This window comes from Marmota monax, unplaced genomic scaffold, assembly GCF_021218885.2.
Source record: "Marmota monax isolate L192 unplaced genomic scaffold, Marmota_monax_Labrador192_F-V1.1 WCK01_AAM20220418_F8-fsc00009, whole genome shotgun sequence".
Classification (NCBI taxonomy): domain Eukaryota; kingdom Metazoa; phylum Chordata; class Mammalia; order Rodentia; family Sciuridae; genus Marmota; species Marmota monax.
Genome location: NW_026694710.1, coordinates 964,491 through 976,628, shown reverse-complemented (window position 1 = coordinate 976,628; position 12,138 = coordinate 964,491). Strand labels below are relative to the sequence as shown.

General features: G+C 35.5%; 1 protein-coding gene and 1 long non-coding RNA gene across 3 annotated transcripts in view; one reads left to right on the top strand and one right to left on the bottom strand.

Moving 5' to 3' along the window:
* Window positions 1-5,416, top strand: part of LOC124078690 (uncharacterized) — a 62,532-nt gene extending 57,116 nt beyond the window's left edge. The window contains exon 3 of the long non-coding RNA XR_006847012.2: window positions 4,159-5,416. This is a non-coding gene — a long non-coding RNA (uncharacterized LOC124078690). The remainder of the gene's footprint in view (window positions 1-4,158) is intronic.
* Window positions 1-11,291, bottom strand: part of Arap2 (ArfGAP with RhoGAP domain, ankyrin repeat and PH domain 2) — a 185,735-nt gene extending 174,444 nt beyond the window's left edge. Inside the window, exon 1 of one of the 2 annotated variants that reach the window (XM_046423700.2) lies at window positions 10,237-11,291. In XM_046423700.2, the coding sequence (XP_046279656.1) occupies window positions 10,237-11,135 (899 nt within the window). In that variant the 5' untranslated portion in view covers window positions 11,136-11,291. The remainder of the gene's footprint in view (window positions 1-10,236) is intronic. The other variant, XM_046423699.2, reaches the window with a different exon arrangement.
* Window positions 11,292-12,138: the final 847 nt, after the last annotated feature.

Here is a 12,138-nt window from a genome sequence, read left to right as displayed (position 1 = left end):
CCCATAAGAGAACCCCTGGTCACTTAGAAGACAAAGATGTCACAAAGCCATGAGAAAAGCAGTCTTTGCAGTAAATAAGTAGATTATTGCTTTATACAGAAGAAAGTGAAATTTTGCTCCTACCTCAGACCATGTGTAAGCCAATTCAAGGTGGATTATAATTTCCAGAGTAACAAGCCAGCTGATAAAAGTTAACTGTTTTCATGTGTCTGAAGACAAATAGTTTTAACTAAAAAGGAAAGAATTGGCAATTTTGACTAAATTATTAAGTAAGAACTTTATTCATTAAAAAGTCACCACCAAGGGGAAAAAAAAAACCAGTATGCAGACGAGGAGAAGATATATTTGACAAAGAGCTCATACCCATGGTGTACTAATAACTCTTTAAAATTACTGGGAAAGATAAAGTGCAATTCAAAACCACCACCAAGAAGGAACCCAATGGGTGAAGAAGTGCAAAGGCATTATGCCAAAGAAGATGGAAACATGGCCAACTGCCAATAGACATATTAAAACATTTTCAATTGTGTTAGTCATTTGAAAATGCAAATTTAAACCACAATGAAATACCATTATACATTTATTTACATGACTAACATTTTTTAAATTAAAAAAAAATGTTGTTGAGGATATGAAACAAGAGGAATGTACATATACTGCTGTTGGAAATACAAATTAATACAACTACTTTAAAAGAAACTACTACTCTGACTTTTCTACCAAAGAAGATATGCATGTCCTAGGACACAGCAATCCCACTTCTTGGTATATACTCCACAAGTATGTAGATACCCTCCAGAAATAACCTCCCAAATGCATGTAAAAAGCCAAATGGATAAACAAGTTGTGGACATCTACACAGACCAACACTACTCAACCATAAAAAGAACAATCTGATATGTAACAACATGGGTTCAAATGAAAAAACACGTGGAGTAAAGAAACCTGATATTAAAATAATACCTGCTGTGTAATTCCTTTTGTATGAAATTCTTGAACAGGCAAAACTAATACACACTGAGATCAATGTCTGCCTGATACAGAGGATTAAGGGAATTTACTGGAAATGGTCACAAAGAGTTCACTTAGAGTGGTGGCTGATGGAACTGTCCTCTACAGTTTGACTGTGATCATGATCACATGGTTATATATGCTGTTCAAAACTCAACCATCTATATGCTTAAATATATTTTATGTATATTACATCAAAATAAAGTTGATTAGTATATATGTGCATATATATGTTATCTATAAATATATAAATATACCTAAATACTAAATAATGTTGAAAATATGAATTATATGCCAACAATAAGGAATGGATATCATGGAATATTGATACAATAAAACACTATACATCAGTAAAAATGAACAAACTATAACCACAGGTAACGACATAAATAAATGTCAAAGTTAAGCAAAAGAAACTGGATTAAAAAAATACTCACATGACTGCATTCTTATTTAAGTTCAGAAAATAGGCAAAACTGTACCATTTGGAAATGTTTTAAGAGACACAGCTTTCTTCAAAAGCAAGAATGTTATTGCCATTTAAAATCAGGATAGAAACCGCCTTTGGCAAGGGAAAGACACAGAATTTCATCAAAGGGTTTTAAAAAATTCACTATTTAATATCTCCAGATTCTTGATACTTCTATACAGCTATTAATTGTTTCCATACTTTCATATACTACTAACACAAATACTGTGTTAATACTTTGTAATGATTTGAGCCCTTGAGTGGAGCAGTACTCAAATTTCCTACATCTTTGGTACCTTATAATAAATATTGCTAATTCTTCCTGAGCATTTATAGTATATCAGGTACAAGTCTCAGAATTTTATTGAGGCACACTCATACATCATATATATGTACATACATACACACCACCCACACACAAATAAAAAACATTTTGAACTATTTAAAAATAACAATGTTTGGTATTTATAGGGATTTCTTTTTCATTTTAGCTTGCCATAAGAAAAATATATTTTTTTTAAAAATGTGATGATTTTTATTTACTCTCAACATGCACCTACTACCAAATCTAGCAATCAAGTTCATTTGAACTACTATAGATGAAAAATTGGCTCTACAAAGGAAAAATCTGTTTTGGAAACACTAAGATGAATTTCTATTTTCATTATGAACATATATTTTCATCTATGAATGCTCCGTGCCCAAAGCATTTTGTTGGTAGCTTTAAACATCCACATCTCACATTATTTCCTCGTAACAGTCCTACAAGCTGGGCAAGGTATCTTGATCCTACCAGCAGAGAAGAGATGCTGTCCCAGCCCAAGTTCCACAGCTAACAGGAGACAAAGCCAGCAATCAATCTTATGACTGCCTTTTTCTGTACTATTTTCCCACCAGTTACCCTGAAAAACTTTTAAATTTAATCAAGAATCATGGTTGAACAGCAAAAACTAAAAACTCAACATCCCTTCTCACATTATGCTTTTGAGATCTTGATCAAGTTGAACACACTCAAAAGCAAGCCCTCTACCCCAATTCTCAAAAGTTTATCTTTGTATCCTATGTCTTGCAGATTCACTGCACACTAAAGTTAGCTGGAAATGTGCACAAACCCCCCACTTGGTGAGCACTCCCCAGTTCTGTGTTACAGAAGGTCACATCTGGAAGGGTGCTTGCCAGAAATGCTGACCACAACAAAATCCAGACACAAGCCACTCTAACCAACAAAGAAACCGTGATCATTAAGGTCATCTTTACAGCCACTGGACTGCAACTCTTGCCAGGCTACATGAACAAGACGAGGTGCACACAGCCCACGTTGTAGAAAACACTGCTAAACTGGATAACGGAAGCACAACCTATCTGGGACCCACATACTTTCCCTTAAAAAAAAAATCTTTTAAAAAATTCATCTTTAGGGGAAAGGATAACTATCAAAAGGCAAGAACCAATCATCTTCTAAGATGCTGATAAAGATGTTGCTTTCTCCATCACACTGCCTTTAGATTCACTGACTCTCTGGGCCACAAGAAAACACACCTTATATGATTACAAAGTCATCTAACAGCTATGAACTTAATTTCCACATTTATTAAAGGGAGAAAACACAAAGTCTGCTGCCTAGGAAAATAAAGATGATGAATAAGATAATTCTTCTAAAGAGCATAAGATAGTATGTATCCAAGGTAAATATTAACTGACAGGCAGAAATTATTGGGGGCTGCTGCCACTCTGAATGACTAACAGTGGTTCAAGTTATTTTTTTGTTAAGATAAGGCCCTCCAGGAATCAGACAAAATCATGGAGTCATGCTGAGTCACTCTTCTAGGTAACTCAGAATGAGCTTTGCTCATTATAATGCTGAATTATGTCCCCAGGAGGCACTCCCTTCCAACATTTTGAACACGTGTTGTATGAAGAAGAATGATCTTAAAAATGAGCATGTTTAGGAAGGTGCCAAGGCTCTACATGTGATAAGTCTTTCCAATATGCATTTGCATGAGTTTCCCAAATAAATGCACCTTGCTGTCTTTGTTTATGCTTAAAGAGATACTTCTTTTGGCATTACTTCTATTGCTCTCCTTGCTCACACAAGCAATAACTTTCCTTACTCATTTTAACTTCTGGTTGTGCTTACTGGCTTTACACTCACCAAGGAGTGAGCCCATTATGTTTGGTTACATGAACAGTCAGCAAAAACAAGCCTACCATTATTTTAATTAGAGAAAAGAATGGTTGGTCCTCTTGGTGAGTAAGACAGGATAGATAGTAAAATGATCAGACAAGGTAATGGGTCTCTATTACATTTTTTTTTTTCAAATGTAAAGACCACTCCATGAAAATAATCTATGGAAACATTCCAAACATTCCAGCCAAGTCTGTCCTGAGGGATGAAAAATGGGAGTTGAGGGGGGTCCAAATGGAGGTTATGGGAAAGTTCAAACAGACAATTGGGTGTTCACAGAAGAAGCCAACAGCCTTGGTACTTAATACCTGTTTAACATACATTTTGATCAATGGCCTTAACCTGATAACAATATTAACACCTAGACTAGCATACCTAAATGGTAATGTACTATTAGGTCCCATATTGTCTACCAAGAGCTCTCTCTACTTCTTTTGTCTCATTTAAAATAAGTCCTAATCCTTTCACTCTTGCCTTCTTTTATTGTCCATAGATTTCATTCTTCAAATATGCAAGAGGAAGACCTAGAAAGAAATTGGCAGTGAGGTTCTGGGGTATCTGTGACACTGGAGGGCAGAGCCCACCTTCAGGAGCTACAACATGCCACTGGATAATAGTGGAGAAGAATCCAGCTTTGCTTGTTGAGATCCTCAGAGCTGACCCCAGCAAGCATCCCCAGCTGTGATAACTCCTATTACTAACACGGGCTTTCTCAGATGCAGAAACCTGAAGCCTACACAGACCCACCAGCCAGCAAAAGCAGAAAAGCTAGTTTCACTCAAACTCTGGTTTCACTGGTAAATCTAATTGTGTGCATTTGTTGTCTTCAAGTCTTCAAAACGTACACTCTTCGTTGGTAATAGTGAAAATTTTTCATGTGCAGGAGGAGAATAAACTTTTTTTTCTTTTAATAAAATACTACACAGAATCAATGCATAACATAACATGCATTGACATTAAGAAATCTCAAAAATAATATTAAGTGAAACACTAAGTTGCAAAAGAATATCACTTTCATAAATCAAAAACAGCCAGAGCAATGCTATTGCATTGCAGTAAAGGTACAAAAATACACATACATAGGATAAAACACCAACTTCAGAATACTGATCACTTCCGGGCACAGAGGAGGCACAACAATTAGCTGAATTTATCATTTCTCAATCAACTAAAGTCCGGGTCGACTATGGCAAGATTACTTTTTATATCTAGATGCTATTTTATGGTAATATCATTATGCATACTCTTCTATATGTCTGATATTTCTCATGTTATAAATAATTCTATGTGAAAATTTTTTATGTGATTTTTAAATGATTACTTAAAGATGACTCATACTACAGTCCCTGGCCAGGAAACCAGTTAGAGCTTAACTGCATGAACTGAGATGGTGCTGCTTTTTCTCCACAAGAGGAGTTGTAACCTCATCTTCACCCTGTGTCACAACCCTTCTCCATCCCCCTTGGTTTAGACTACGAGCTAATACTTGAGGACATGTTCCAAACACTGCAAACATATCACAGTTTATGTCCTTGGTGATAGGCTCAAAAACCATACAATATGCAAATGATTTGGGAAAATAAAGTATAAATGTACAGACAGAAAATGATTTATAGATCTTCAACAAATGGGCAAATTAAAAGGGAAAAATTGTTTTCTCCATAAATTAAAATGTATGTTCAAATACAAATAATGTTTAAAAACCCAAATAATAAAATATAAAAAAAATAAAACCCAAATTAAAACACCAATGATTGTGAGTGATATTAATGTTGATAAATGTTAGGTGAATATTTTCCCCATGTTATTTTCATTGGTTTTGAAGGCCTAAATCAAACTTTTTCTCCTAAAAATGCGCCTATGCCTTCAATAGAGAATTAACAAGATTCTATACAAGGAAACAAAACTATTATTATTGACAGAATTGTGTATCCTTAAAATGGAAGTGCTGAAGCCCTAACCCCAAGGTGACTATATTTTGAGATAGGGTCTATCCGAATTAATTAAGGTTAAAGGAGATCATAAGTAAAGGGCCCTGCACAAAGAGACATCAGAGAAGATCCCTCAATCATTGATTGAGGAGAAGAGATCAATCAATAAGGCCACCCTCTGAAAGCTAGGAGAGAAACCAATGGCCAGAACCAACCATGTCAGCATCTTGATTTCAGAACTGTGAGAAAATAAATGTTGCTTAACTACCCAGTGGTGTCAGAGGAGGCAAAGGCAACTTTTTGATATCCATATTAAAATAGTTTAAAGAACTTGAATTAAAAAAAGAAGGTAAGTAATGAATAACTGCTTTTATGTATGTCCAGCAGACAGAGATCCCCCTTTATGATCTACACTCACGTATTACCTAGGCAAAGAAATCACACTCTCACACACACACACACACACACACACACATCAGCTGCACGTTATATGGACAATCATTTCACAGAATGTTTAAAAAATGCAATTATCACAATTAAAACAGACTGCATGTCACAGAGTTCAATTTTTTAAAAAAATCTTTATAGATGGCAGTTTAAAACTTTTCTGAGGTTTCATAGTATCTACCTAACATACACAAACCTGAATTAAGAAACCTGATAGTAGGTTAACTACAGCATAGATCAACACTGTGAAATTCACCAGGCACAGATAATTCTTAACCTGTGAGGTTCCAAAAACTGTCCTTAGGATAAAAACCAATGATCATTACAGAAAGATTCAACACATATGTCTACAAGAGTATGACATTTTTTTTAATCTACTAGCAAAAGTTTCAACTTAATATTTTTTTCAAATAAGGTAGAACTTTTTATTTATGAAAAATAATGTAAAAATAAATGGCTTTTTAAGTTACAAAGTTTATCGGGCATAGACACCCTAACCCTCTAATGATAAATCTATTGTTTCAATTTCAATTATTCAGATATTCAAGTCAAAATTTTGCAAATAATTAAGCCTATTTTTTTTTTCTTAGAGCTAATCAAAAAAGCTTTTTCAAAGAAAATAAACTGGATGTTAGGATTGGTAAGCATTTTTCTGCTAAAACATGAAATATGAAACTTTTTTTGACATGAAAAAGTCATGCTGGCTTTCTTTATTTTTCATATTCAGTGCAACAAAGAATCGCTTACTACACTTTCCGCTTATGCATATTTTTGATACTGAATGCTATAATAACAACATTCCCCACTCCTATCTACATTCAGATTTTTTTCATAAGAAATTCCAGGCAGGCTAGAGAATATAAGTTTAGGTTTCATCTGTTTTATAGGGAATATACTTCATCACAGCACCACCGTGCATGCATATCACCCCCTTCCCATGACTTCTGCCTTGTTAATTTCCCTTCCCTCTAGTCAGAGGCCCTGTATCTAAATGAGAAGGCTTTACAACCTTTGCCAAGTAAAAATATTTGCATTAAAGAGGTATAAAAATCATTAAACCAGGAAAGAGGAGAAGAAAGTTACCTCTTTTAGTTTTCTTAAAATGCCTATTCCTTCCTGACTCAAGATTTTCCTGAGCAGCATCACAGGATAAGCCCAAAATTCCCCCAGAAAAAGCAAGATGCAAGTTGGACTTGCTTTTTGCTTGAGGACTCCTAAGGACTAAGAGACTTCCAAGTAAAGGTCATAATGAAGGAGCTGATCCCCCAGGCATGGTTCTGTTCTGGCCCAGGAGATGTGAGTTAAAAAGATTTCCTGAGGTTCATTGTCCCCACCTGGCCCAACCCTAGGGAGAAAAAGAGCAGGCAGGAATTCAGCAACAAGTCAAGGCAAGTACAGACAATGCAGTACACCAGAATGTCAGATAAATTAGGAGATTGTGTCAGATAAGTTAGGAGAAAGGAGGAAGGGAGGTTAGATGTCAGATACATCAGGAGGAAGAAGGCAAGAAAGATCAGTGACCAGGGAGAAAGAAGGGAAGACATGTCCAGCATCATATTCCTTTGAAGAGTTGCAAGAAGTTTTTCATTAGTGATTAAGTTAAAAACATTGGCCACACAAAAAAAATATTCTTATTTAGTATACCAAGGGATACACTAAATGTCATTTGTGAATGTTATTATCTGACTAAAAAGAAACTCAGATTCCATTATCAACCATTTTTATTTAAAGAGCCACAACACTTTAAAATAGTGCTAATCAAGTGCTATTTATAATACAGTAGAAAAGGACAGGAAATACAGTGAAGTCTAAAAACCTTTTAATATTCTTGCTCATGTTATCATCTGAGAGTCACAACAGCATAGTTTCTATCTACTACCATAATCATGTCAAAGAAAGGGTATAATGGGTCATCTGCCCTAAAAATCATACTGAAAACGGTGCTGTTATATAGTTAGTACAAATTAGTGATACTAATCTTAATGCTATTTCAATTCTAATTTTTAAAGACTCACAGTCATGCTATAAATAACCTTTCACATGATGCAAAGACTACCTTTATAAATGAAGGACTTAAAGATACACCACTCTAGCATATTCACTATTTTGAATTAAAGTCATTTCATTCAAGTGTTGAAAAACAGCAGGTGCAAAAACATCACTCTGACTTTGCTATTGTTCCTTAAAAGCAGATGAAATTCCCGTGGGAAAGGAATAACTCTTATCCTCAGGGACAGAAGTGGAGATGATGGAGCCTTAAAGAAACCTGTATAGACCTTGTTAAAATAACTTCTTCCCTTTGAACCTCCCAGCTAACTCAGCTACTTTTTTTCACATCTTGGTATTCTTTGTCCTATTCAGGGTTTCACTAACACCTTCTTCATGTCTTCATCTCTTTGTCCTAGGTAAAACTTATAATTTATTTACTTGTGATAACCAATCTGTAAGCTTTTTCCCCTGTCAATTTGTTTTATGTCGATTTAATTCTCAGCCTAAGCCAGGACCCTCAGAGGATGCGAGTGCAGTTTGCGTCCCCTCCTCCACTTAAATGAGCATTAAAAGATTCTTTGTGAAATTCATGGAAAGCAGCACTCAATGTCTGAACCTTAAACTAAATGTTTCCTAACTGATGTTTCCCATCTGGCTCTCACAAAGATTCTAATGGGGCAAAAATAGAGTTTTATTTTGTGTACTCATATTAGATTTTTTTCATACAGAAAGTTTTTGGCACTTAAAAACTTGTGACTTTTCATTCAGTTTCCTTTAATTGCTGAAAATTAGCAAAACATTTTAAAGCTAAACGCTTGTATAAAAATTAGTGAACTTCTACAATGCTAAGAAATAATTGAATTCTTATAGATGCAGTCAAATTTTTTAAAAATATTTATTAAAAAGGTAGAAGTCAGAATGTAGTGGAATGAAACACCAGTTAAATGCCCTGGAGGGCCTAGGAGAATTAACCTCGGTCCGTTACTCACAGGAAGACCACAGAGAATACTACCTACCTTACAGGGCTATGAGGCTAACCTGTCAAAAATTACAACCCAAACTAGCACCTAGGTGTTTAATAAATGGCACTGTAACTACTGGTTCCTAGTAAACATCAGACTTTACTAATATTAGGGATGCCAAGGTAGAGAAATTAATTAGGAACTGTGCCCTCAGAGTTGGTGATCTAATAGGAGATACTTATATTTAACAGAGTTGTAAATTGCCATGTTTTCTCTTGCAAATAATAAATTGCTACCTTTTCTATTGCAAATACAACTTGCCAAAGGTACCTCAGGGCAAGAAAATCAGCAGCAGCCACAGATTCAAGCTGGGAAGGGGAATCTTACAGGAATGCCAGCCCTGGACTTACTCCTGAAGTCTGTAAAGCACTGCAGTAACCATCAAACTTGAATAGCTTCATACCTCCCAGCAGAGTGAGAAGCGTTGACTCTTAGTGGAAAAAATAAGAGCCCACCCCAATGCTGGAGTAAACCACAACAAATTTAGGTGCAACTTTGAGAAACAGATGAAAGCTTTCTCTGCTGTAAAATCAGCTTCTCTCAAACTATTCAGTTACCCCAAGATGGACACTGGTGACCTGAGGCCCCTCTTTGGGGTTCTAGAGATGTGCTCTCTGTGGACCTGGGTTCATACTGTACTGTTATCTTATTACATCTGTCTTCCACACTAGACTGCAAGCTCTTTCATTTCTCTTAACTTTCTTTCCACCTAGCACAATGACTCCTACAAAGTTTAAAAGATGTATATTGAATTATTAATTGGTGCCAAGCACCATGCCAGGCAATAGATATACAAACATTAAAAGACACATTCCCTGCCAGAGAACAAATAATCTGCTGGAGAGATAAGAGTCAGCAATTCAAATATGAGAACTTCACTAAGCGAACATTACAATGGAGGGAAGGTAGGGGAAGGAAGATCCAGGTAGAATTAGGGGATGCAATGTTCCCCCAATTAAATAGGAGAAAGCTAAAGAGTCCCAGGTAGTTGTAAGTTGGAAACACACACTGGAAAATACAAGTGGCGCAGGGAAAAAATTTGAAAAGATGACAAAATAAAGGCTGTATGAATATGTAAATGCAAGTAAGTCAAATTCAGAAGGAACAGTGAAAATATCATTGTTTAAAATAACTAAATTTCCCTACATTAAATATTTATGGCTTCTTTACAAGAAATCTTACCTCCCTGAAATTCCTTTTGTTGGCCCTGGGATCTCTGGTACAGGCCGATGTCTTAGCAGAAAAGAACGGGATGGTCTTGAAACCAACTTGCTACGACTTCTCATGGGTGCTGAGACTGGAGATGAGGGAACATACAAATCATTCACAACCATTTCTCCCTGAAACTCAAAGAATGGTGATGGTGGCGAGCTTTCTAATAAACCATTAGCTCCATTTCCAGAATTTGCTTCTGAGGTTGAACAATCGAAGGAAGAGAGACATTCAGGTTTTGTGTTAGGAAGGTTGCTGAAGTTTTCGGATATCAAATCAACTTTTTCTGCTTGTTGTTCTTCAACTGTACGATCAACTGCCTTTTTTGCAGTCAAATATTCTATTTTAATATTTTCATTACCAAGTAAAGACTCATGAGAGGAACCCAGGTGTTGTTCTTCTGGAATGGGGAGGTCCTGGTTAGAAAGAGATAGCTTATCATCTGATTCAAGGGACTGGTTATTTTCCATATTAGCATCATTTTGATCAAGATTTTTTGTAAAGGTCTCCAACTGTGTTGAGCTAGGTATCTGAATACAACCAGAATTGGAAAGTTCTTTGCAGGTGTTCTGATCAGAAGAGGAAGCGTGGTGGTGATCTTTTGAATTGTTTCCATTCTTCGTCTTATGAACATTTGCATATATTGGGATTTCATGCATTTTTGACAATATTATCTGTAACTGTTTAAGTATCCTCCTACGGTGCCCTGTAGGTGATATTCCAATTTTGTGTAGCACACTATCATTTATTGCTGCACAGTCCTTCACGGTATAAAAACCAAACTCTAGGAAATGTACGAGATACTGCTCCAGATTAATGCTCATTAGGAAATCCTTGATGTCAAGATTTACTTCACTGACTGAGGACATAATGGTGACTTCATTACTAAGCTGAGTCTTAAAACAGCACAACAGGATCTCGCAATAGAAGGTGTTCTTCTTATTGGTTTTTCTTCTATCAACTTGTGACAGAAAAGTTTCTTAAAATGTTGTTTTCTCCACAATGACCATTTCATGTGCTTAAGCCTGGGGGGGGGGGGTAAAAACAATAATTTATTAAATTATCTTAATATACAGTTGGTGGTGCTGGGGATCAAATCCAGCACCTCATGCATGCTAAGCACACACTGCCGCTGAACTACATCACTAGTCCACGATACTTTAACTACTAAAACCTAATTTTACATTATAAACTTCCCTGAAAACACAACAGAAAGTAAGGCGTTGGAATTTTTGCACATTGCCTTGTGCATCCTTATATATGAAGGTAAAAAGCAGAAATGTTATGATAGTGTCAAACTATGATTTTCAAACAGGATAAAAAAAAAGATACTCACAAATATGAAGGGAACATGTAAAATGTTTTACTCATTTCATTAATTGGTGAGGGACCAGTAAGATGGTAAGGCTGATTCCAAGAGCATTTGTGAAACAGGTTTACTTATATCATACACACACACACACACACACACACAGGCATTTTAAACAAAAAATATTAGAATAAAACAACTAGGTAAGATTTTTTTAAAAACCGGTTAATGTTCTATAAGGCAGGAAAAAAAAATACCATGTGAGGAATTATAATTAAAATTAAATATCCACAGGCTGAAACTGTTAAATGAAAGCTACTGATAAACATTCTTTTGATTTCCAAGTTTTAGATAATTTTTCATAACAGTAGCTAAATAGACACAACTTTCTGTTTCACTATACTTTCTTTCAGAACCTTAAAAAGCAGGTAGAATATATACCTCAGGTCAAGAGTTTTCATTTCAAAAAAGGAGGCAGCATTATATGTAAACAACTGATATTAAAGTGCAAGATAAGACTAGTGAATAATTAGCTATTCTTAAATGCATTAGATAGCAGGAAG